We start from the raw sequence: 24962 nt of genomic DNA, 5'->3' as shown, positions 1-24962 counted from the left end.
TGGGTGCGCCACTGGTGAAAGTCAGACCTTTTTCCAGATGGTTTCTGATATTTTTGTAACATTTTCAAAACAGTAGGCCTATTGAAAGAAATTAATTTTTAAGAGATCCTGGGGAATCACTGGGAGAGGTGGAGGGAATATTTTGAACATCTTCTCAACGTAAAAGGAAATCTTCCTGGTGGTGTTGCGAACAGCCAAGCTCATTGGGAGAAGGAAAATTATGTTGGTGAAATTACGATTGAGGAAGTGGAAAGAGTGGCAAATAAACTCCATTGTCATAAAGCAGAAGGAATAGATGAAATTAGATCTGAAATGGTGAAGTATCGTGGGAAGGCAGAGATGAAATGGCTTCACAGAGTAGTAAAATTAGCATGGAGTGTTGGTGAGGTACCTTCAGATTGGACAAAAGCAGTAATTGCACCTATCTATAAGCAAGGGAACAGGAAAGATTGCAACAACTATACAGTTATCTCATTGATTAGTATACCAGGCAAAGTATTCACTGGCATCTTGGAAGGGAGGGTGCGATCAGTGGTTGAGAGGAAGTTGGATGAAAACCAGTGTGGTTTCAGACCACAGAGGGGCTGTCAGGATCAAATATTCAGTATGCTTAAAAAATGCTACGAGAGGAATAGACAGCTGTGTTTATGTTTCGTAGATCTAGAGAAAGCGTATGATAGGGTACCGAGGGAAAAGATCTTCGCCATAATGCGGAAGTCCGCCTCTGTGGTGTAGTGGTTAGTGTGATAAACTGTCACCCCCGGAGGCCCGGGTTCGATTCCAGGCTATGCCACGAAATTTGAAAAGTGGTACGAGGACTGGAACGGGGTCCACTCAGCCTCGGGAGGTCAACTGAGTAGAGGGGGGTTCGATTCCTACCACAGCCGTCCTCGAAGTAGTTTTCATGGTTTCCCACTTCTCCAGGTAAATGCCGGGATGGTACCTAACTTAAGGCCACGGCCGCTTCCTTGCTTCTTCCTTGTCTATACCTTCCAATCTTCCTACAACACCCCCCCCCCTCCCCAATCACAAGGTCCCTGTTCAGTATAGCAGGTGAGGCCGCCTGGGTGAGGTACTGGTCCTCCTCTCCAGTTGTATCCCCGCGACCTATAAACATCACGCTCCAGCACACTGCTCTTGAGATGGTAGAGGTGGGATCCCTCGCTGAGTCCGAGGGAGAAACCAACCCTGGAGGTAAACGGATTAAGATAGAAAGACAGAAAGAATGGGGCCTGTATGCAGAAATAACTATTCAGTTACCCCCTGAGATTAAAAAAAAATCACTTGACAAAAACAGTACCTACGTAATTTCGCAAACTCAACTCATTCAGCCAAAACTATTTATGAAATCAAGAATTTGGAAGATAATATCATGTAACGGAGAGCTTGATTAGCTCAGTGGTTTAACTGCTGCCTTCTTACCAGAAGGCTGCGGTTCGAATCCCGGTCATTCCTGGGTTGAGATTTTCATCTCGAAAATCACGTGGCGTCGGGAAGGGCACCCAGCCTTAAATCCCCGGCCAAAATCAAAATGAGTCTGGATGGCTCCATCGACTCAAGAAAAAACTCGGATTTGAAAGAGAGTTGTAAATCGTTTGAATGTAACCTGTGAAACAGCGCTACATTTAAATGTTTCTCTATGAATTTAATTAACACATTTACTGAATTATTACACAATTATTGAACAAGCCCTAAGAATCAATAACCGGGCGAGTTGGCCGTGCGCGTAGAGGCGTGCGGCTGTGAGCTTGCATCCGGGAGATAGTAGGTTCGAATCCCACTATCGGCAGCCCTGAAGATGGTTTTCCGTGGTTTCCCATTTTCACACCAGGCAAATGCTGGGGCTGTACCTTAATTAAGGCCACGGCCGCTTCCTTCCAACTCCTAGGCCTTTCCTATCCCATCGTCGCCATAAGACATATCTGTGTCGGTGCGACGTAAAGCCCCTAGCAAAAAAAAAAAAAGAATCAATAAGAACATCCTAATTCCTTTCATTGATATAGAGAAAGCATTTGATAAAGTTAACTGGAATATTATGTTTAAAGCCCTTAGAAGTCTGAAAGTGGACTACAGAGATCGGAAAATCATCTATCAGCTGTACAAGAACCAGACAGCGCTTATAGGATAGGAGAAAATCAACGCGAAAATAAGAAAAGGAGTAAGGCAAAGATGTGGTTTGTCACCTCTATTATTCAATGTGTATTTAGAAGAAGCAATGAAAGAGTTTTCAGCCACCTCCACCTCCATCCATGGAATATGAAATAAATTGCCAACTATACCAAACAATACGTTTCGCGGATGATATTGCCCTCATAGCGGAAACTGAGAAAGAGAGAGAGACCTCACTAAAGAAACTGAATCATCTACTAATACTAAAATGTAATATGAATGTTAACAAAACAAAAACCAAGATAATGAAATCTACTCCGGATGGTAAACAGGATATTAATGTTTGGTTGGAAGGAGAAAAATTGGCTCACGTAAATCAGTTCAGTTATTTGGGAAGTATCATTGCATCTGATGGGAGGTGTGTAAAGGACGTCCATTATCGAATAGCGCAGGCTAAAGAAGCTTTCAATAAAAAAGAAGAAGCCTCTTGACTACCAAGGCAATATTCCTACCAGTAAGAAATCATTTCATTAAGAGCTTCATTTGGAGCATTGCGACCTATGGCTCTGAAACCTGGACTCTATTAAAGGCTGATAAGAAAATAATATACATTCGAAATGTGGTGCTGGTGTCGAATGTTACGAATACCCTGGACTCACAGGCTAACAAATGAAGTTCTCAAGAGAGCTGAAGAAACCATCAGCCTAGAGAAAATGATTACGAAAAGATGTCGTTGGATAGGTCAGTTACTCCGGCATTCATCATGGTGCACCACACTGCTTGAAGAGAAACAGGAAGGAAAGACTAGAAGAGGACGACCAAGAGCAGGGTTCCTCGATGGCATTAAAGGGTGACGTCCATATCAACTAATCAAGCAGCTGGCTCAGGATAGAAGGTCGTTGGACGAGGACAGTCGTGCTACCCACGAACGAGAGACAGATTTACTGAAAAATGAATGACCGAAGTAATTGACCGTGCGGTTAGAGGCCCGCAGCTGTGAGCTTGCATTCGAGAGATATTGGTTTCGAACCCCACTCTCGGCAGCCCTGAAGATGGCTTTCCGTGGTTTCTCATTTTCACTTCAGGCAACTGTTGAGGCTGTGCCTTAATTAAGACCCCTTCCTTCACACTCCTAGCCCTTCACCATAAGACCTATCTCTGTCGGTTGCGGCGTAAAGCAAATTGGAAAAAATATTGAAAATGAATGAAAATTGTATTTTGATATTTGTTTGTTTTTAATAAATTTCGCATCATCATTCAATTATTTACAATCCCGACTTAGTCTTGTATAAAATGTTTTGCTTGGGCCTTTTATTAACGTGGTATAAATACAGAAAACGGAAAAAAGTATATTGTCTTATAATATTGTAATATTTGAATGGTTATAAACCAAGAAACTGATGATACTCTTTGTCTTCAGGTTTTGACACAATTGTTATCAGTTCATGTGGATCCTGTTTCAGATATACTTGAGAGATTCTTCTACTTTCCTGGCCATTTTCCCAGTTATCTGGGATCGGCACTAATGTGGATTAAGTCCTGTATTACGGATGTCCTTCCTGATGCCAACCCTATGTGGTGGAGGGGGGATGTATTCATATTGCACGTTTATGTGATAGTTAGTATTGTGATATGCTGTACGTAGGTGAAGACGTGATCAGGAAGATCTCAAACACCCAATTTCAGAGCTGGAAAAATATTAACCAAATGTGGTCAATACTCCCGGTCCGTTCTTGAAATGTGTTCAGATAGGCAGTGGACATTCAAAATCGTTCGGGACAAAGAGAGGCGTCCAACTAGGAAGAGCCTTATTACCACTCTTGTTCACAACAGTAATGGACAAGATCATAAATTATATCAAATAAATGCTCTGGTTTTTGTTGATAATATGCCATTATGGGGAGAAGCAGCAGCTCAAGTACAGAAAAGACGTCTTATAGAATGACCGAGATCTGCCGATCTACTGAGACTGACTACACCCCCACTCCAATACCTTATAACAGCGGGAGCCGGGAATCGAATCCTGGCCCCTACGCTACTACGCAATTATCCTGGGAAATGGTACTTTCAGATATACTTAAGAGCCTGAAATAAACTTCTTAAGAGTGTGTTCCATACTTAATAACAAAGAATTAAAACAATTCATTCTTGTGAACAAAATATTGACTTTTTAGTCTCAAATTTTTCAGTGTCCTACTAGACTTCGTCCCGAATAATTATCGCCCGTTCATGCTTATAAATAAAAATGTATTATTTGTAAACAGTTCGTTGTGATGACTTTAAAAAATCATCATTTTGAAGTTTCCTTAGAATAACTGCATCATTTATTTGAGTCAGCCGATTATCAAAAGGCCAATCCCTAACTCAGAAGCACGAAAATAAATATTGGCAAAGGGAACCACTAGCTAGGGAAATCCCAACAGATGTAGCGCGCCTTTTTCCCAGCGTACCCATGTTAGTTGTTTTTATTTTCCCCACCTAATAAGGGGCCCATTCACAGTCGAGCGGGTTGGCGAGCCCGTTCGTGACCTTGGTCGCACTGGCCGGCTCGAAGGTGTATGGGGGGTTGTTGAGGGTTGGGCTCGAGGTTGGGTCCGTGTTGGCGGTTCGACTGCTAAACCAGCGAACCCGACCGGTTCGCCAACCCGTCAGAGTGTGTATGGCCACTACCTGACCGGCTCACTGTGGTTTCGTCTGTAGCTTAATTTGGTTTCTGTGTGAGTTAATTAGGCCTACCTCGAATAACAATGACTTTTGAGAAGAATAAGCAGTTCCGAGAAGAATTTATTGAAATGTACGGGGCGAGTCCTGGAGCTTTCCCATCCTTGCGTCACGCAATGCCTTCCATGTGTTAATGCGACATTCGAACGCTAATAATAATAACAACAACAATAATAATAGTAATTTGAAGAAGAAGAATCCATGGTCTCCCGATACTCTCGTACAAATATTATTAGCCTATAGACCATTGTGCTATGACATATATGACTCTCGCGCCTCTGCACTTAACTTGTTAATACTGTAAGTAGGCTATGTATCATACATTACTACAGTAGTGGAATTTTCTGTATGTCATAAGTAGTAGTGAAATAACATTTCCCAAACTAATCACTTTCAAAAGAATATTACGTTTGTTTTATAAAAACTATCTTATAATACATCACAATCAAAATTATGTAGGCCCACTTACGTGCAAATATGCCGACTGCAACGTATCGAAGATTGCCCAACACGTCTCAGGAATGATTTTTCCAAGTAGCTGAGGAGATATTACACTGCTAAATTTCAGGTCTTCATAACTTTTCCCTGTCGCTAGAAAATCGCAATGACCGAGCTCGATAGCTGCAGTCGCTTAAGTGCGGCCAGTATCCAGTATTCGGGAGATCGTAGGTTCGAACCCCACTGTCGGCAGCCCTGAAGATGGTTTTCCGTGGTTTCCCATTTTCACACCAGGCAAATGCTGGGGCTGTACCTTAATTAAAGCCACGGCCGCTTCCTTCCCACTCCCAGCCCTTCCCTGTCCCACCGTCGCCATAAGACCTATCTGTGTCGGTGCGACGTAAAGCAACTAGCAAAAAAAAAATCGCAATGTTACAATTAACCTCTCTTCAGCACAGATGGTATCTCTCATGTGTGTCTCCTGTTTCTCTACGTTTGGCCGAATCAACTCCAACAATTTTTCGCAAAAACTGTCGCTATCCATACGCAGAAAGTTCTTATAATCTGCAGGTTCTTGTACGCACAGAGTTCTTAATAGGCTAACGTGTGAAAATCCTAGTTTATCTCTCAACCATTCCTTCATTCACACAAGTTTCTTCTTCTTTACTTCATCATTGCACAAATTCTGCAAGAGCTACAGCCACTTTGGAATGTTTTCGTTGGGCCATAACAAAAACTTTTTTTTGCTAGTGGTTTTACGTCGCACCGACACAGATAGGTCTTATGGCGACGATGGGATAGGAAAGGCCTAGGAGTTGGAAGGAAGCGACCGTGGCCTTAATTAAGGTACAGTTCCAGCATTTGCCTCGTGTGAAAATGGAAAACCAAGGGAAAACCATCTTCAGGGCTGCCGACAGTGGGATTCGAACCCACTTTCTCTATAACAAATACTAGGCTATGCACGTACTATTTGCAATACAGACTGGCGGACTGGTCCGCCAACGGGTTCGCCAGTGTATGGTCACCGTCGAGCCAGTCGGGTTCGGGGTGTGGATTTTATACATGGACGGGCTCGCCAACCGGCTCGACTGTGAATGGGCCCCTTTTTAAAGGGTTGCCTTTGGAGTTAATAAATGGAGAAATGTTCTAAAATCATTTTTAATCGATTGAAATGACGTATGGCTTTTAGTGCCGGGAGTGTCTGAGGGCATGTTCGGCTCGTCAGGTGCAGGTCTTTCGATTTGACGTCTATGGGCGACCTGCGCATCGTGATGAAGATGAAACGATGATGAAGACAACACATACACCCAGCCCTCGTGCCTGCAAAATTAACCAGTGATGGTTAAAATTCCCGACCCTGCCGGGAATCGTACCCGGCACCCCTGTGACCAAAGGCCAGCACGCTTTTAACGAACAGTACTACGATGCCGAGCTAACAGTCCAAAGTTCCAGTGCTGGTATGAGCAGGCCGCACACAACCGTGAACACTCTTCTGCCATTGTTCCGTTAAATATACACACTGCGCATTCCAGTCAGTGCCTCAGGGTAGGGATTGAATAGCTCGAATGCTATGATGAACCAGTTTGTTACGTACCATTAGTATCAGAAAATTTATGAACCAGAGGCATGGCATGCTTAAGAAAGTTTTCTAACTCCCCAGCTACTTCCCGCCAATATTCAGGCAGGCTGTTATACTCGGTACGACCGGGCGAGTTGGCCGTGCGGTTAGGGGCGCGCAGCTGTGAGTTTGTATCCGGGACAGCCATGAAGATGGCTTTCCGAGGTCTCCCATTTTCACACCAGGCAAATGCTGGGGCTGTACCGTAATTAACGCCAGGGCCGCTTCCTTTCCACTCCTAGCCCTTTGCCATCCCATCGTCGCAATAATACCTATCTGTGTCGGTGCGACGTAAAGCAATTTTTAAAAAATACTCGGTATACAGCAGTAATCCCGTCTATCGAACATGACCGGCAACAGAAGACACAAAGCACATCACAACAAACAACGGTCAATGTAATGTTATTGTTGTTGAATGTTATGAGCTTTCTGTATTGTAGACCTTCACATTTAGTTCTCTTTCGCCTCTGTGATATTAGTGCGTCTTACAAAATTATTTATAGTGTAGACTGTAATTCCTTATTCCCCGACTTTACATAACGATTTTCATTAAGTTCTGTTTACCCATTTTCTCGTGACTTGGCGCTGATATGGACTTAGAAAAAAAATCCAAATTCATGAATATCTCTGTTATCATAATCGGTACGGTAAAAATGTATAAGATATAAATGATCGGAAATTTAATACTGTATGTCTTTAGTAATGTAGTATTTGTCGATAGGACCACTAATAACACAAATATTTGAGAATTAAATTTTAGGCCTTCCCCTAAACTACCATTCCACTCAGCGCAAATAAAATTATTTGTGTCCTAGATTGTAGCAACTTATTTCCCGACTCTGTATACCTATTTTCACTAAGATAGGACCACTAATAACATAAAAATTTGAGAATTTAAGTTTAGGCCTTCCCCTAAACTACCATTTTTTTCAGCATGGAAAAGATTATTTATGGCCTAGATTGTAGCGACTTATTTTTCGACTTTGCATAGCGATTTGCATTAAGATAGTACCACTAATAACAAATATTTTAGAGTTAATTTTAGGCCTTCCCCTAAACTATAATTTCTCTCAGCGTGAATAAGATTATTTATGGCTTAGATTGTAGCGACTTATTCCCGGACACTACATACCGATTTTCATTAAATTCTCTTCAGCCGTTTTTTCGTGATGCGTGTGCATACATACAGACAGACAGACAGAAATTACGGAAAATTACAAAGTGCATTTCCTTGCTACTTTGAACACAACCGATACAGAAATACCATCCTTTTAAAATTCGGAGCAATGTACAGACAAACTCTTATTATATATATAGATTTCTAACTGTTGGGTTCGATTCAGTGTCGCTAACCGTACAGTTTAGGGACCCTACTTGCCAATACGACGTCTTACAGGTACTGTTAATCTGGCACGTTGGCAATGTACAGAATTACTTATTGCCACTGCAATACTGTATATTTAAAGCATATTCTATTTTTCTGTGGGACTGTAAATATGTTTGGCTAATAACAGGTAAGTAGAATTGTGGCATGTTTGAGTAATTGCTCCAAATGTTGGATGCGCTAGCGAGTGGTTGGCTGTTCCAAGAGCTCTGTATTATTTCAGTGATAAAGTAGTTATCAGTTGTAGAAATTTAGCAATGTGTGTGTGTGTGTGTGTGTGTGTGTGTGTGTGTGTGTGTGTGTGTGTGATACATTTAGTTCCACAAATATTGGTGTTTAGTGTTTGTTTGTTTGTAGTAATCTGCGATTAGCGGTATTTATTTACAATTTTCACACTGAGTAGTTCCGTAGGCGTTCGCTAGATTATAACCTGTAATTTAGAACTGCGTGAAAGAAGAAATATTTCTTGTTAATATTATTATTAAAATATCAGTAGGTTTGTTGATAAAATACTTCCAAAGACGGGATATTAACCCGGGAGAGGTAACGCGGGTTGCTGCCAGACCCCCACGGTGAAATCTGGAACTACTGCGTCCGTGTTTGGTTGGCTATACTGCTAATTCTTGGTTTACCTTCATTCACACAAGTTCCTACATGCATCTCCAGTGTTCTTTGCGTTGGAGAAAGAAAACAGCCAGTTAATTTGACTGGGGTGCCCGTGGACCCCCACGTCACCGTTTGTGGAACTTTTAATTTACTGAAGACTAGGCCATTCTGTTGAAAGTGATTACGATATATGTGCACGAACCACATGAAAAATGTTTGCGAACCTTCCATTGATGCTGAAGAACACATAACAAGTGAATCTGGATGAATCTTACAACGAAACAGAATTGTAATAAAAACTCCAATGATGCCAAACGTGTTGTTAGGTATTGTTTTTGTATCTGTTTTTTTTTTTTTTTTTTTTTTTTTGACGTGACTATGAAGTACTTTACACAATATCGCAGTTTCATTATTGTTAAAACCTTCCGTACGGTTTATTTATTTAATAAAATTTGGTTTTGCTTTCATTCCAGTAGCACAAAAGACAAGAAACTGATGGGGGTCCGGGGACACCCCACGTTACTACTGGCGTTAAGAAAAGTCACGTTAACCTCGCGTTACCTCTCTCGGGTTAAAGAGTCGTAACTTCGGCAGCGATTATATTAGTGCAGTTAAACTGTTCCACCTATCACGAAGGTAATAACTACTTTAAATAACGCGATACAGTTCTAAATTTTGGTTTAAAGAAAGGATTTCAACAGAATATACAGTATTTCACTGGCGAAATAGTTAACAGTCGTATTGTTATTGATTATTGTTGCTCTTCGTATTCAAATATTGGCATTGTTGGCTACAATCGTGAATAAATGGGTCTACGGGTCTAGTGTATCAAGAAATATAAATAAAAATCAGCTGATTCTTGTATTCCGATCATTTGTAGTTCTGAGTAGGCAGTTAAAGTACCTGTAATTTACATTTCACACTCTCGATCTTTCATTATTTATGAGCGGTTAACTAATAATAATCAAGTTCCTGTATCCCAACAATTGCAATTCAAGTCCCTGGCGTAGTTTTAACAGAAATATTTTTGAGAAATTATTCTAAACAACCTCATATTTTTCAGCATTTAAGGACACTTTTATGACCGTCCGGCGGAGTAGGGAAAATAATAGTAATCCACCATCTGTAATAACCACATTTCAGTTGAAAATTGTAGTGTAGATACGGTACCGTATATTAGATAGTATCTTGCCTGTTATATTCGTGTGTATATTTGTGCAAACGGCAGGTTTCATTTCTATTCAGCATAGTACTAAGAGTATTAATCTGTCTACGCGTTTAACTTTGTTGGTAAACCTTGAGTAGTTCTTGCGAATTTCTAACTTTAAGCCTAATTGGAATTTTCATTTCTATTTGTGCTCAGTAATAACAAGGCTTCAGGAACATCTTTAAGAAGAATTTTGAAGGCCATGGGATTTGTGTGGAGTAGAGGAGATCTCTATGCGTATGTTGGAGAAAACGAAGACATGTGTTTTAAGAGATCCTGTTTTCTGAGGTATAGAGTGCGCCGCCCACAAGACCACTGTAACTTCACCTTTCCACTTAATCCGTTGAGTTGTAAATTTGTAGGCCTACTGTTCTAAAAACATTTTTATTCGATTCAAGCTATATTATGATAACTAAAAAATAGTATTTTTATTTGCTGATGGTGGTGATTATTGTTTCAAGAGGAAGTTGAACTGTGCAACGTTTGCCTTCGTAGCGTAACTATTAGCGCTATTAATTGCCGTCATCGGACGCCCGGTTCGATTCCCGGTACTGCCAAAGAATTTGGAATGGCAGGAGAGCTGGTATGAAATTAAAATGACACATGCAGTTCACCTCCATTGGGGCGGGGGGATCAGAAAGGAATTGCGCCATCTCGGGACGAGGATTCTGTACGAGTTTTGTCAGGCAACATGGCTAAATGGTTAGCATGCTGGCCTTTGATCCAAGGAATCCCGGGTTGATCCCCGGTCGGGTTAGGGATGTTAACCTCCATTGATTAATTAATCTGGTTCGGGGACTGGGTGCTTGTTTCATCCTCACAGGCACACAGATCGCCTAAAGGGCGTCATCTCAAAAGACCTGGAATATACGCCATTATTATTATTACACTGACTGACAGAGCAAATGCAACACCAAGAAGGAGTGGTCAGAACTTTATGCCAATTGCAGGGTAGACTGACGTCACTGAGGTATGCTCATGATGTGAAATGCGCCGCTGTGCTGCGCACGTAGCGAACGATAAATGGGACACGGCGTTGGCGAATGGCCCACTTCGTACCGTGATTTCTCAGCCGACAGTCATTGTAGAACGTGTTGTCGTGTGCCACAGGACACGTGTATAGCTAAGAATGCCAGGCCGCCGTCAACGGAGGCATTTCCAGCAGACAGACGACTTTACGAGGGGTATGGTGATCGGGCTGAGAAGGGCAGGTTGGTCGCTTCGTCAAATCGCAGCCGATACCCATAGGGATGTGTCCACGGTGCAGCGCCTGTGGCGAAGATGGTTGGCGCAGGGACATGTGGCACGTGCGAGGGTGCGAGGGGTCCAGGCGCAGCCCGAGTGACGTCAGCACGCGAGGATCGGCGCATCCGCCGCCAAGCGGTGGCAGCCCCGCACGCCACGTCAACCGCCATTCTTCAGCATGTGCAAGACACCCTGGCTGTTCCAATATCGACCAGAACAATTTCCTGTCGATTGGTTGAAGGAGGCCTGCACTCCCGGCGTCCGCTCAGAAGACTACCATTGACTCCACAGCATAGACGTGCACGCCTGGCATGGTGCCGGGCTAGAGCGACTTGGATGAGGGAATGGCGGAACGTCGTGTTCTCCGATGAGTCACGCTTCTGTTCTGTCAGTGATAGTCACCGCAGACGAGTGTGGCGTCGGCGTGGAGAAAGGTCAAATCCGGCAGTAACTGTGGAGCGCCCTACCGCTAGACAACGCGGCATCATGGTTTGGGGCGCTATTGCGTATGATTCCACGTCACCTCTAGTGCGTATTCAAGGCACGTTAAATGCCCACTGCTACGTGCAGCATGTGCTGCGGCCGGTGGCACTCCCGTACCTTCAGGGGCTGCCCAATGCTCTGTTTCAGCAGGATAATGCCCGCCCACACACTGCTCGCATCTCCCAACAGGCTCTACGAGGTGTACAGATGCTTCCGTGGCCAGCGTACTCTCCGGATCTCTCACCAATCGAACACGTGTGGGATCTCATTGGACGCCGTTTGCAAACTCTGCCCCAGCCTCGTACGGACGACCAACTGTGGCAAATGGTTGACAGAGAATGGAGAACCATCCCTCAGGACACCATCCGCACTCTTATTGACTCTGTACCTCGACGTGTTTCTGCGTGCATCGCCGCTCGCGGTGGTCCTACATCCTACTGAGTCGATGCCGTGCGCATTGTGTAACCTGCATATCGGTTTGAAATAAACATCAATTATTCATCCGTGCCGTCTCTGTTTTTTCCCCAACTTTCATCCCTTTCGAACCACTCCTTCTTGGTGTTGCATTTGCTCTGTCAGTCAGTGTATTATTATTATTATTATTATTATTATTATTATTATTATTATTATTATTATTATTAATAGGCAACCAACCTCAGTTAACACTTGTCAGGGGGAATCTGAAAGATGCCGGATCTCCGAAGAATGAAGGCATCGCCAAAAAAGAAGGAGGGGTCACGAAGGCGTAAAAATGAAATACTCCCTAGGCCTTACAAACCTAATACCATCTGGATCGGAAGAGAACAAGAGTTGACCAAGAGTGGTCAGATAGAAAAGGATAAATGTGAGGGGACTGATACAAGTGGAGGCAATGCCAATCTCAGCTAGGGGAACCGTGGTTGCCGACCCAAATTGAGAGTCGCAAGTCCCCCTTTCATTCGCCTCTTACGACAGGCAGAAAGGATACCGTGGGTGTATTCTGTTGCCCCGCTCCACACGTCTTTAGCTTTTGCTATTGGAAGCCCAAAAAAAAAAAAAATCCTACACGCTCCTCTCCACCCCCTTTAAAAACTACTGGGCATGACTTTGGGCTTTGAGTATTTCGTTTGTTCAGTAGCCTAAAAAGAAATGAACATGTTGGTATTCAGAACAGCTATTTTAAATTATTGTCAACAGAACTTTTGGTTAGAAATATTTGTGCTGTTGGTGACACTGCTGCAGTTTCGCCAACTCAGCGGATTTTCCGCTAAATCTGGTGGATTCTAAATCCTTCTAGCGGCATTTAACGGCTAACGGAATTTTGATGTCAGGGAATTTTCTAGTGGCTTTTTAAAATGTAAACGTAATGCCACACATTTATGGATAAATATTAATGAATCAAATAAATGGGGAAAATTAGACTGTACTTAGTCCCCGGTGGGAGTACCACTAAAACTGTCTCTCAGTTCCGTCGGGTCGAGCTTGTAAATCACCTTCGTGGAATTGGGAAATACCGGTATCGTTTTTTTTTTTTTTTATTGGACGAGATCTGTTTTCCTTTGTGAGTGTATTGTATTCAGTTCATCACTGGTGTCTATGTGGGACTGCGTCATTCTACTGCAACACCATATATCATTTTTTAAAAGTATTTAGTATTTTAGTGACTTTGTGTTGTGCATGCATTCTGTGTGGGTTTTTTAATGTTTAAACGATTTTATTACCTCTGCCTTAATGACTCATTGTTCTTACTCTGGGCGTATGTTTAAATATCAAGTGTACCGCAACATGGGGCTACTTGGGACATTATAGCGTCTCATGTTTTAGTTCTCCTTATTGGCAGGGCCGATGACCTCGATGTTAGGCCCCTTTAAACAACGAGCATCATCATCAACCTTATTGGCAACACTGTTCTAGTTTTACTTCTTGTAAGTACACCACACGGATGTGTGTACGATAAGTGGCTGTTACTGTGAGAAAATTCAAATCTTCTGCGGTTTGAAGGTAAGTTCGCAACACACTTTTTCATATTTTGTTTTTACATATTTATCTAAAAATATCTGTATGAAATAACTTTGTCTCTACACAAGAATCTATTAAGACTCAATAAGTTTTCGCGCCTTCATGCATATCGTCATACTGTTCAACCTGTAACAGTGACAAGATCATATTGCCAACTATACTTTAGTAGAGAATGAAATTTCCCGACAATGTGGAAGTAATTTTTTTTATTTGCTAGTTGCTTTACGTCGCACCGACACAGATAGGTCTTGTGACGACTATGGGATAGGAAAGGCCTAAAAGTTGGAAGGAAGCGGCCGTGGTGCAGCCCCAGCATTTGCCTGGTGTGAAAATGAGAAACCACGGAAAAACATCTTCAGGGCTGCCGACAGTGGGATTCGAACCCACTATCTCCCGGATGCAAGCTCACAGTCGCGTGCCTCTGACCACATGGCCAACTCGCCCGGTAGCATACTATCTGAACTGCGCATTATCTAAGCTTCCCATTATTTAAATTTCACATTGTGTAAGTGTCAGCATGGCGTCAAGTGCCAACACAATGGAAAATCAACCGAGGAATTGTTCCCAAAGGCAAATTACACGTCTCCTGAAGCAAACAATAGAGGAAATGGGGAACTGACGCAATGTCCAAAGACATCCAGAGTGGATTTAAGGCATCAGGAATTGTCCCTGTTGACAGAGATCAAGTGCTGAAAAGTCTTCCCCACAAAAGGACACAATCTGTTAATCAAGTACCATCTACATCTGCTGATAATTTTAGCAACGAATGGGTCCTTACATTTGAAACATATTTGGAAGAATCAAGGAAAAGAGAAACTGAGCCCCTGAAGAACTTGAAAAAGAAAAGATTAAATGTTCCACCAGGAAGAGGAATACTAGTAGAATCTCTTTCAGTGAGCTCTAATGCTCCAGAAATACCAGAAGACCAGTGCTGTAATAAAAAAGGCCTAAAAGGAAATTTTAGGAGATCTCTGTCTACAACTCAGCCTCTGATCTTGACCCAACTGACTATAATGAGGAAACATCCGTACTGGTACCAGACAACTTTGGAGTGAACAAAACTAAGCTTTCTGTTGGTGAATTTGTGTTGTGAACTTGATTTTTAACGAGAACACTAAAAAAAGAAGTGGTGAAACACTATTACGGACAGATCACACAATTATATGTTGATAACGATAAAGTAACAGTGGAGTTTCGAAAAGAAATTTCCAAATCTTTTGGTAATGTGTATATTTTTCCAATTGTATATGATGTTATGGACATTGATGTGAAAGTGGAAAAAAAAACCTACAATCTGTTTTCCAGTCATTGACCGGGTCAGGGATGGAATGAATGAAGCCGATATAAGCTATTAGTACGATGGGGTTGCCACTCCCAAAGTGATTTATTAATGACTGATAGATGCTATGAAATAAGAATGGAGAGTGTTGCTGGAATGAAAGATGACAGGGAAAACCGGAGTACCCGGAGAAAAACCTGTCCCGCCTCCGCTTTGTCCAGCACAAATCTCACATGGAGTGACCGGGATTTGAACCACGGTATCCAGCGGTGAGAGGCCGACGCGCTGCCGTCTGAGCCACGGAGGCTCGACTGGTGTGAAATTAATTTTAACTATTGTGCAGAGAGTTAATGTGAGGAGGGGCAAATTTTCATTCCCCTTTGAAATTAAAAACTAAGTCTATGGTAGGGTCTGTGTCTAGTATAAAATATGTTCAATTATGGTAAAATACATCATTATAAATAAATGATGTCCGCCTCTGTGGTGTCGTGGTTAGCGTGATTAGCTGCCACCCCCGGAGGCCCGGGTTCGATTCCCGGCTCTGCCACGAAATTTGAAAAGTGGTATGAGGGCTGGAACGGGGTCCACTCAGCCTCGGGAGGTCAACTGAGTAGAGGTGGGTTCGATTCCCACCTCAGCCATCCTGGAAGTGGTTTTCCGTGGTTTCCCACTTCTCCTCCAGGCGAATGCCGGGATGGTACCTAACATAAGGCCACGGCCGCTTCCTTCCCTCTTCCTTGTCTATCCCTTCCAATCTTCCCATCCCTCCACAAGGCCCCTGTTCAGCGTAACAGGTGAGGCCGCCTGGGTGAGGTACTGGTCATTCTCCCCAGTTGTATCCCCGACCAAGAGTCTGAAGCTCCAGGACACTGCCCTTGCGGCGGTAGAGGTGGGATCCCTCGCTGTGTGTCCGAGGGAAAAGCCGACCCTGGAGGGTAAACAGATGATGATGATGATAAATAAATGATGTTATTAATTTTTCACTTGTATGATCTAATTATACAGTTGCAATATCCCTAGTTATGCCACAATAGGCTAACTTGAGAACAACAGGTGTTTTAAATCAGTGTCCCAAGAACTTAGGGTGTAACTTGGGACACCCATTAAATTCAAATTATTCCATTTCTATATAACTGTAGACATGACACTATCTCAGTTTAGGAAGTATAACTCTAAACCCAAGTTTTCGAACAGTTACTTTATCGCAAATAACATTTATATGAAAATGGCAAGTGTTTAAATCTAAAGTGTCCCAAGTAGCCCCATGTTACTGTATTTATTCTGGGACACTGTAGTTAATACCACTAATCACTTTGCCGAAGTTTGCAAGACGATGTTTACAGACTCTGTTGTTGCCAGCAGATGCATGGAACGAAGTATATTGCAATAATTAAAACAGACTTGGCCCTCATTTCATAAATGAGATGAAAAAATATATGTGACAGCCTTTACAGTATCATCATTGATGAATCAACTGATGTTGGGGTCTTAAAATTCCGCGGAAAATTTATGGTGTAATAGAATCCTAACGACATCCCGCCATACAGGGTTGGCGTCAGGAATGGCATCCGGTCGTAAAACAGGGCCAAATCCACATACATACATACATACATACATACATGCATACATACATACATACATACATATATATGTGTGACGCAGTGCACCCGCGAACCCACAGTTGTGGGAAAAGCCGTAGGAAAAGAAGAAGAATCCTAACGTCTGCTGATCGTAGTACCGTATTTATATTGCGTTGATTAAGAGAGTATGGCTTGACAGTAAGCGGTAAGCAGTTAAACACTAGATTATCTTATACTTAATAAATCATACCCTCGTTTAACTAAGTGGTGCTATTGCAACCATTCCCAATTCTGTGCCCTATTAAGCTTCGTTCCAACTCGAGAAACAAATATGCAGGATTGCATATTTTATTTTTTATTAAATTAAATGTTGAAAAATCTAGCGGGTTTCTAGCGGAATTGGCACAGTCCATAGCCGACTACAGTTACAGGCTGTAATACTTGTCAGGTCTCCTGCAGAGTTATGAAACAGGTGATTCCTGTTTTGAAGAACTTCAGAGAGATGGGTTAGTGGTGCCATCACATTGCGTTGTGTGTCTGCAGAACAGTGTGTACGAAGACTACCTGGATTGCGAAAATTATAAAGAATTTCTGTTCTCTCTATCATGAGCTGCTTTAGGAAGAGATGACAATCAACAGTTCTGGTTTGAACGCCGTCATTGTGGGCGTGACAATAATGGTGCGATAGATTGTTTATCAGCCTGCTGTCATTTCTTGATGGATACAGTACTTTTGCATCCATCTCTTGGCACAGGCCAGAGTAAAATGTAGCTTCCACCGAAGTCCCAATCAACATCCATGGCTGTGACAATATGGAGGTTGCTGGGATATGGGTAGTGCTGAGTAATGACATTCAGAGCATGACTAGTGCATCTGAGTGTTATGAAAGGTCCTGCTCATAGGGTCAGTCGTGCTGCAATAGTACTTTCTGACCCAGTGAGGAAAGCAATGGCAAACTACTTCACTCCTCATCTTGCCTAGTACGCCTCAGTTTGGTGCTGCCATTGGTTTTTGGGGTTTCCTTATAACCGCATAACCTTTGGTGGTGCTATTTGAGGATCCAACCAGCCTCCGGGCTGATGACCCTAACAGACAGACAGATTGTTTATTGTCTACATTTTCCAATGTCATGTTAAATAAGTGCTGAAAGCATTTGAAAAACACGTGTTATGCCATCAGTTTGTATAAAAACACTAAGCGGAGGAAGCTGTCCAAAATAATTGAGTTTGTGAGTACCGTTCTTAAAGTGTATTTCTAACTTCAGTGAATGCATTTACTGATGTGTGTGTTTCTTAGTACCATTTTACGAAGAGTGTGCATTTATCACATTCATCCTGTTGGTCTAAATGTATCATAAGTAGAGTCCGGATTATTAGGTACTAATACTGTAGGTTAGAATGCAAACTTACTTAAGCCAGTAACAAGTGTACCCTACACTGTACAACGGTCATGATATGAGATTTGCATAGATATTAGGGAATCAGCCTATAGAACTCCTTGAATTTATGCTACTCTTCCTACATTAGGGTACAACGGATTGCATGACACTTCCTACAAACCAAATTACTTTGCAGTCTAACCTATTGCAACCTACAAATCCGAGGTATAATCGTAAGTCATTCAAAATCGGACAAGCCCCCTTTTTCTCTCGGCCTCCGTTTGACAGACAGATACAGCGTTGCCAAGCGTACCTTCCGGCTTTAACTGTAGATAGCTCTGCACAGTCAATTAAAGGAAATAATTGCCAATAACACATAAGAAGTAGAAGAAGAAGGAAATTAAATGGCGTATGGCTTTTAGTGCCGGGAGTGTCCGAGGACATGTTCGGCTCGCCAGGTGGAGGTCTTTCGGTTTGACGCCTTTAGGCGACCTGCGCGTCATGATGAGGATGATGACATGATGATGAAGACGACACATACACCCAGCCCCCGTGCCAGAGAAATTAACCAATGATGGTTAAAATTCCCGACCCTGCCGGGAATCGAACCCGGAACCCCTGTGACCAAAGGCCAGCACGCTAACCATTTAGCCATGGAGCCGGACTGCACAGTCAATTAGCGGTTTTCATTCTTACGGTGTTGGCAATACTCCACTGCGGGCGTGCGGAGTTGTTTTGTTTCTACGGTGGTTGACAGTAACAAAACAAAACAGTATTCGATCTTCTGTGCGTTATTGGTTCGTTTAGTATACTTGTAGTTTATCGCTTCATAATCGTGAATCAAATATGCCGTTATTACCTAATGATGCAGAGTAGATTTTGTTTGCAAAAGTTCTGTAATCAGAATTGCTAAAGGTCTGCTAACCTCTTATGTGTATATTGTATAGTTTCGTATTCTAAGAACTATGCATCGTACTTATTCTAATGGGGTGTTCTGTTGTGGCATTTTGATTAGTACTTTTCATATTACTCTCATATATTTGAGGTATGGCATGTAACTTATGGAGACGTTTTCATGCTGGTTGAGGATATCGTAAGAGGTTATGTCATCACAATTACAGCTAAATGGCAATGAAGAAAGTTAACACTTATTCTGCTTCAAACACGGCATTGAGGGTAACGCAGACACAGAAAGAAATCATGGTTAATTTTATGGAAAGGCACCCTATCCTTGTCAATGGCAAGGTTGGTAGAAATCTCCCTAACGGTGCTGGTTTGTGGAAAGAACTAACAGACATCCTGAATGCTAGTGGTGGAAATGTCACGAAAAATCCTGAAAAGTGGAGAAAGGTAAAAATATATACTTTTTCCTTTATCATTTCACAGAGTATCTTTTCTCAAAATAAAGTGGAGATCAGTGAACTCAGAAATGTCCCTCTTGGTGAATTGTGCTTTATGCACGGTCATACCTCACTTTACTTCCTTATTATTTCATTTGTGTTGATTATTATTATTATAAAATAAATGCTCAATATCCCTTCAGTAGATGATCATTGTTCTACAGGGCCAACATCCACAGTATCCCCTGCCTGTGGTAAGAGGCAACCCAAAGGGGCTCTACAGGTTCTTAACTTGAGAGCGTGGGTTGGCAGCTATAAGCCCCTAGCATGTAATAATCCTTGCGGCCCTCTTTGTAAATTTCTACCCAGTCCTGTTACTTATTTACTACTCTGTACAGAATAACATCATTTGCAGAAAGCCTTAGGTTTGATTCCAGTTCTTTACTCATATCATTTATATTTATAAAAACACACCATGGTTCAATAATACTGCGTTGCAGAACCCACCTCTTTATCATTACAGGATCAGATGACGCTTCACCTGCTCCAATTCTTTGAGTTCTATTTTCTAGAAATTTAGCCTCCCAATCAACCACTCTCTTGTCTAGTCCAGTTACACTCATTTTTGCCAGTAGTCTTCCATGATCTTCCCTATCAAAAGCCTTGGTTAGATCAGTTGCAGTACAGTTCATTAGACCTCCTGAATCTAGAGTATCTGCTATGTCTTACTGGAATCCTTCATGTTGTTCACTGCAGTAAAATGGTAAAGACCCACCTTATTATAATAGAGAAATAAAGAAACTAAGAACGAGGTGCAGATTGGAAAGAAATAGAGTCACAAATGGTGTGGAAGTAAGGAGAAATTGAAGGAACTTACTAGGAAATTGAATCTAGCAAAGAAGGCAGCTAAAAATAACATGATGGCAAGCATAATTGGCAGTCATACAAATTTTAGTGATAAATGGAAGGGTATGTATAGGTATTTTAAGGCAGAAACAGGTTCCAAGGAGGACATTCCAGGAATAATTAATGAACAGGGGAGTGTGTATGTGAGGATCTTCAAAAGGCAGAAGTATTCAGTCAGCAGTATGCAAAGATTGTTGGTTACAAAGATAATGGCCAGATAGAGGAGGAGACTAATCCTAAGAAGTATTAAAATTTACATATGATAACAATGACATTTACAATAAGATACAAAAGTTGAAAACTGGAAAAGCGGCTGGAATTGATCAGATTTCTGGGGATATACTAAAGACAATGGGTTGGGATATAGTACCATATCTGAAGTGCTTATTTGATTATTGTTTATTCAGAGGAGCTATACCAGATGAATGGAGAGTTGCTATAGTAAGCCCTGTGTATAAAGGAAAGGGTGATAGACATGAAGCTGAAAATTGTAGGCCAGTAAGTTTGACATACATTGCATGTAAGCTTTGGAAAGGCATTCTTTCTGATTATATTAGACATGTTTGTGAAATTAATAACTGGTTCAATAGAAGGCAGTTCAGTTTTAGGAAAGGTTATTCCACTGAAGCTCAACTTGTAGGATTCCATCAAGATATAACAGATATCTTGGATTCAGGAGGTCAAATGGACTGTATTGCGATTGACCTGTCTAAAGCATTTGATAGGGTTGGATCATGGGAGACTACTGGCAAAAATGAGTGCAATTGGACTAGACAAAAGAGTGACTGAATGGGTTGCTATATTTCTAGAGAATAGATCTCAGAGAATTAGAGTACGGAAAGCTTTATCTGACCCTGTAATAATTAAGCGGGGAATTCCTCAGGGCAATATTATTGGACCTTTATGTTTTCTTATATAGCCTATATAAATAAATGATATGAGTAAAGAAGTGGAATCAGAGGTAAGGCTTTTTGTAGATGATGTTATTCTGTATAGAGTAATAAATAAGTTACAAGATTGTGAGCAACTGCAACGTGACCTCGAAAATGTTGTGAGATGGACAGCAGGCAACAGTATCTTGATAAACGGGGTTAAAAATCAGGTTGTGAGTTTCACAAATAGGAAAAGTCCTGTGAGTTTTAATGACTGCGTTGATGGGGTGAAAGTTCCTTTTGGGGATCATTGTAAGTATCTAGGTGTTAATATTAGGAAAGATCTTCATTGGGGTAATCACATAAATGGGATTGTAAATGAAGGGTACAGATCTCTGCACATGGTTATGAGGGTGTTTAGGGGTTGTAGTAAGGATGTAAAGGAGAGGGTATATAAGTCTCTAGTAAGACCCCAACTAGAGTATGGTTCCAGTGTATGGGACCCTCACCAGGATTACCTGATTCAAGAACTGGAAAAAATCCAAAGAAAAGCAGCTCCATTTGTTCTGGGTGTTTTCCGACAAAAGAGTAGCATTACAAAAATGTTGCAAAGTTTGGGCTGGGAAGAATTGGGAGAAAGAAGACGAGCTGCTCAACTAAGTGGTATGTATGGAAAATTCTAAGTTCCCATGGAGGGAATTAGATATTTTTCACCAATAGAGCATGTCAAAAACAGATTGGTGAAAAATATCTAATTCCCTCCATGGGAACTTAGAATTTTCCATTCGGAATTGCTAGGCGGGCAGTGATTCCATTGTGGAGGTTTATCTCCCGTATGCAGTTATCAGACTGTGCCTCTTATAATGGGCTTCTGATAAGTTCACCTGCATACACCCCAGCGTCAGTGGGTAGGGTCTGACACATCCCACTCTGATGAGTCTAGTGTCGGACCTAAGACGAAGCGCTGGTTAATAGAGCGAACGCCTGAAAAGCCTTACACCTGATCTGTTTTAAGTGGTATGTTCCGAGCTGTCAGCGGAGAGATGGCGTGGAATGACATTAGTAGACGAATAAGTTTGAGTGGCGTTTATAAAGGTAGGAAAGATTGCAATATGAAGATAAAGTTGGAATTGAAGAGGACAAATTGGGGCAAATATTCATTTATAGGAAGGAGAATTAGGGATTGGAATAACTTACCAAGGGAGATGTTCAATAAATTTCCAATTTCTTTGAAAACATTTAAGAAAAGGCTAGGAAAACAACAGATAGGGAATCTGCCACCTGGGCAACTGCCCTAAATCCAGATCAGTATTGATTGATTGATAACCTTTCCAAAACCTGAACTGCCTTCTATCAAACCAGTTTGTAATTTTGCAAACATGTCTAATATAATACGAAAGAATACTCTCCCAGAGCTTACAAACAACACATCAAGCTGACTGGCCTGTAATTATCAGTTTTTTTATTTATCACCCTTTCCTTTGTACAATGGGGCTACTAGAGTACCTCTCCATTCATTTGGTATTTCTCCTTAAATTCTGTTTTCTTTATAATACTTCCACACTTTAGCACGAACAATTTTTTGTCATTTTTACTTGAATTCCATCTGCCTATACTCTTCACCCTGTGGGTGAGGGTGGTAGAATAACATCCACGGTATCCCCTGCTTGTTATAAGAGGTGACTAAGAGGGGTCCCTGGGGTTCTCAACTTGGGAGCATGGGTTGGCGACCACAGGGCCTTTAGCTGGGTCCTGGTATTTTTAGTGTTTGTTTTCCAACCCTGACAGTATTCGGCTTCCAAGGCGTAAGGAATCTTTCATTTCCACGCCCTTTCTGCCTCTTCATCAGTCGTCAATGATTTGCATTTAGGGCAACACCCAGGTGGCAGATTCCCTATCCTTTGTTCACTTACATCTTTTTTTTAAGCATTTTCGAAGAACTTGGAAATTTATCGAATATTTCCCTTGATAATGTATTCCAGTCCCTTCTTGTCCTATAAATGAATGTTTTCTGCTTTAGTTACAACTTTATCTTCATATAACGATCTTTCCTACTTTTAAAAGCTCCGCTCAAACTTATTCATCCACTAATGTCATTCTATGCCATCTTTCCACAGACAGCTCGAAACATGTCGAGCATCTCATCTCCTTGCTCCCAAGTCTTCCCAGCCCAAAGTTTGCAACATTTTTGTAACACTACTCCTTTGTCAGAAATCACCCAGAACAAATCGTGCTGCTTTCCTTGTGGCCTCTTCCAGTTCTCATTTCAGGTAGTCCTTGTGTGGGTCCCATACACTGGAACCATACTGTGATTGGAGTAGGTAAGGGTTGTTCTGCCCGAAGGCAGGTCCGAACCTCCGCAGAGGTGTTCCTGAGCCGGAGTTTACGTGCGGTAGGGTGGCCAGTTCCTTTCCGCTCCTCGCATTGACTTGACCAACAGCGCGTGGCAACCCATCCAACTCCTGACCATGCCCAATGTTGCTTAACTTCGGAGATCTCACGGGATCCGGTGTTTCAACACGGCTATGGCCGTTGGCTTCTGATTGGAGTCTTACAAGAAATTTCCAGAGACTTTACATCCTTACTACAACCTCAATACTCTCATAACCATGTGAAGAGATCTGTAACCTTTCTTAATAACCTTTTTAATATGATTGCCCCAATGAAGATCATTCCTTATATTAACACTGAGGTACTTAAAGTGTTTCCCATGAGGTACTGTCACCCCATCAAGACAGTAATTAAAACTGAGAAGACTTTTCCTCTTGGTGAAATTTATCACTTGACTTTTCATTCCATCATACCATATCTGCTGTCCATCTCACAACATTTACTACTCTGTACAGTATAGCATCATATGCAAATAGCCTTGTCTATGATTCCAGTTCTTTATTCATATCATATATATAAGGAAAAAAGGTCCAATAATACTGCCCTGCAGGACCTCCCTCTGAATCATTACAGAATCAGATAATACTTCACCTACTGTACTCTTAATTCTCTGAGTTCTGTTTTCTAGAAATTTAGCCACCCATTCAACCACTCCTTTGTCTAGTCCAATAGCTCTCATTTTCATCAGTAACCTCCCATGATCTACCCTATCGAAAGCCTTGGATAGGCCAATAGCGATATACAGTAGTCCATCTGACCTCCTGAATCTAAAATATCTTGCAGCAATCCTATATGATGAGCTGGAATAACTATTCCTAAACCTGAACTGCCTTCTGTCAAACCAGTTAATATTTCCCAGAGCTTACAAACAACATGTCAAGCTGATTGGCCTGTAATCAACCGCTTTATCTCTGTCACCCTTTTCCTTGTACAGTGGGGTTACTATTGTCTTTCTTTGGCTGATAACTTCATTTTTCACGGTTTTGGGCACCTTCAAATTTTTTCCTCTGGTTAGTGTTAATAGAGAGTGGTTGCCTAGTTGTACTTCCTCTTAAAACATTAATCACCACAATTACTCCTGCTCTCCTGGTATTTTCTCTGCTCTCTAGTCTATCCCATTTCCCTGAATGCAGGTACCATCCTGTAAATCTTCTAATCACACCTCCTAACTTACGCATATAAATGTTAAAATACAAGTGTTTATTTGTAAGTTCACCTATTCAATACATAAAATACACATTTATAATGAGGACTTCAGTATTATAAATTCTATATTTGGTACATGTTTCGCCCGTCTACCAGGCTTCATCAGCCATAATGATGTCTCAAGGTTAGTTGAGGATCCTGACTTTAATCTTTATAGGTTATTTGTACTTTACTACGGTCTTAAAATTAATTTACAAAAAT

The 24962-nt window shown here is 41.7% G+C and overlaps 2 protein-coding genes and 1 long non-coding RNA gene across 3 annotated transcripts in view; 2 read left to right on the top strand and 1 right to left on the bottom strand.

Annotated features, from left to right (window-relative positions):
* The window catches only part of LOC137496941 (uncharacterized), a 179830-nt gene that overhangs the window by 87781 nt on the left and 67087 nt on the right, over nt 1–24962 (top strand). The window lies entirely within an intron of this gene.
* The window catches only part of LOC136869658 (uncharacterized), a 94313-nt gene that overhangs the window by 28727 nt on the left and 40624 nt on the right, over nt 1–24962 (bottom strand). The gene's annotated exons all lie outside the window — the stretch shown is intronic.
* Nucleotides 18804–24962, top strand: part of LOC136869641 (uncharacterized) — a 60370-nt gene continuing 54211 nt past the window's right edge. Inside the window, exon 1 of the mRNA XM_067144864.2 lies at nt 18804–19396. Within this exon, the coding sequence (XP_067000965.2) occupies nt 19172–19396 (225 nt within the window). The 5' untranslated portion in view covers nt 18804–19171. The remainder of the gene's footprint in view (nt 19397–24962) is intronic.

This window comes from Anabrus simplex, chromosome 1 (assembly GCF_040414725.1).
Source record: "Anabrus simplex isolate iqAnaSimp1 chromosome 1, ASM4041472v1, whole genome shotgun sequence".
NCBI lineage: Eukaryota > Metazoa > Arthropoda > Insecta > Orthoptera > Tettigoniidae > Anabrus > Anabrus simplex.
This window is presented reverse-complemented; position numbering and strand designations above follow the sequence as displayed.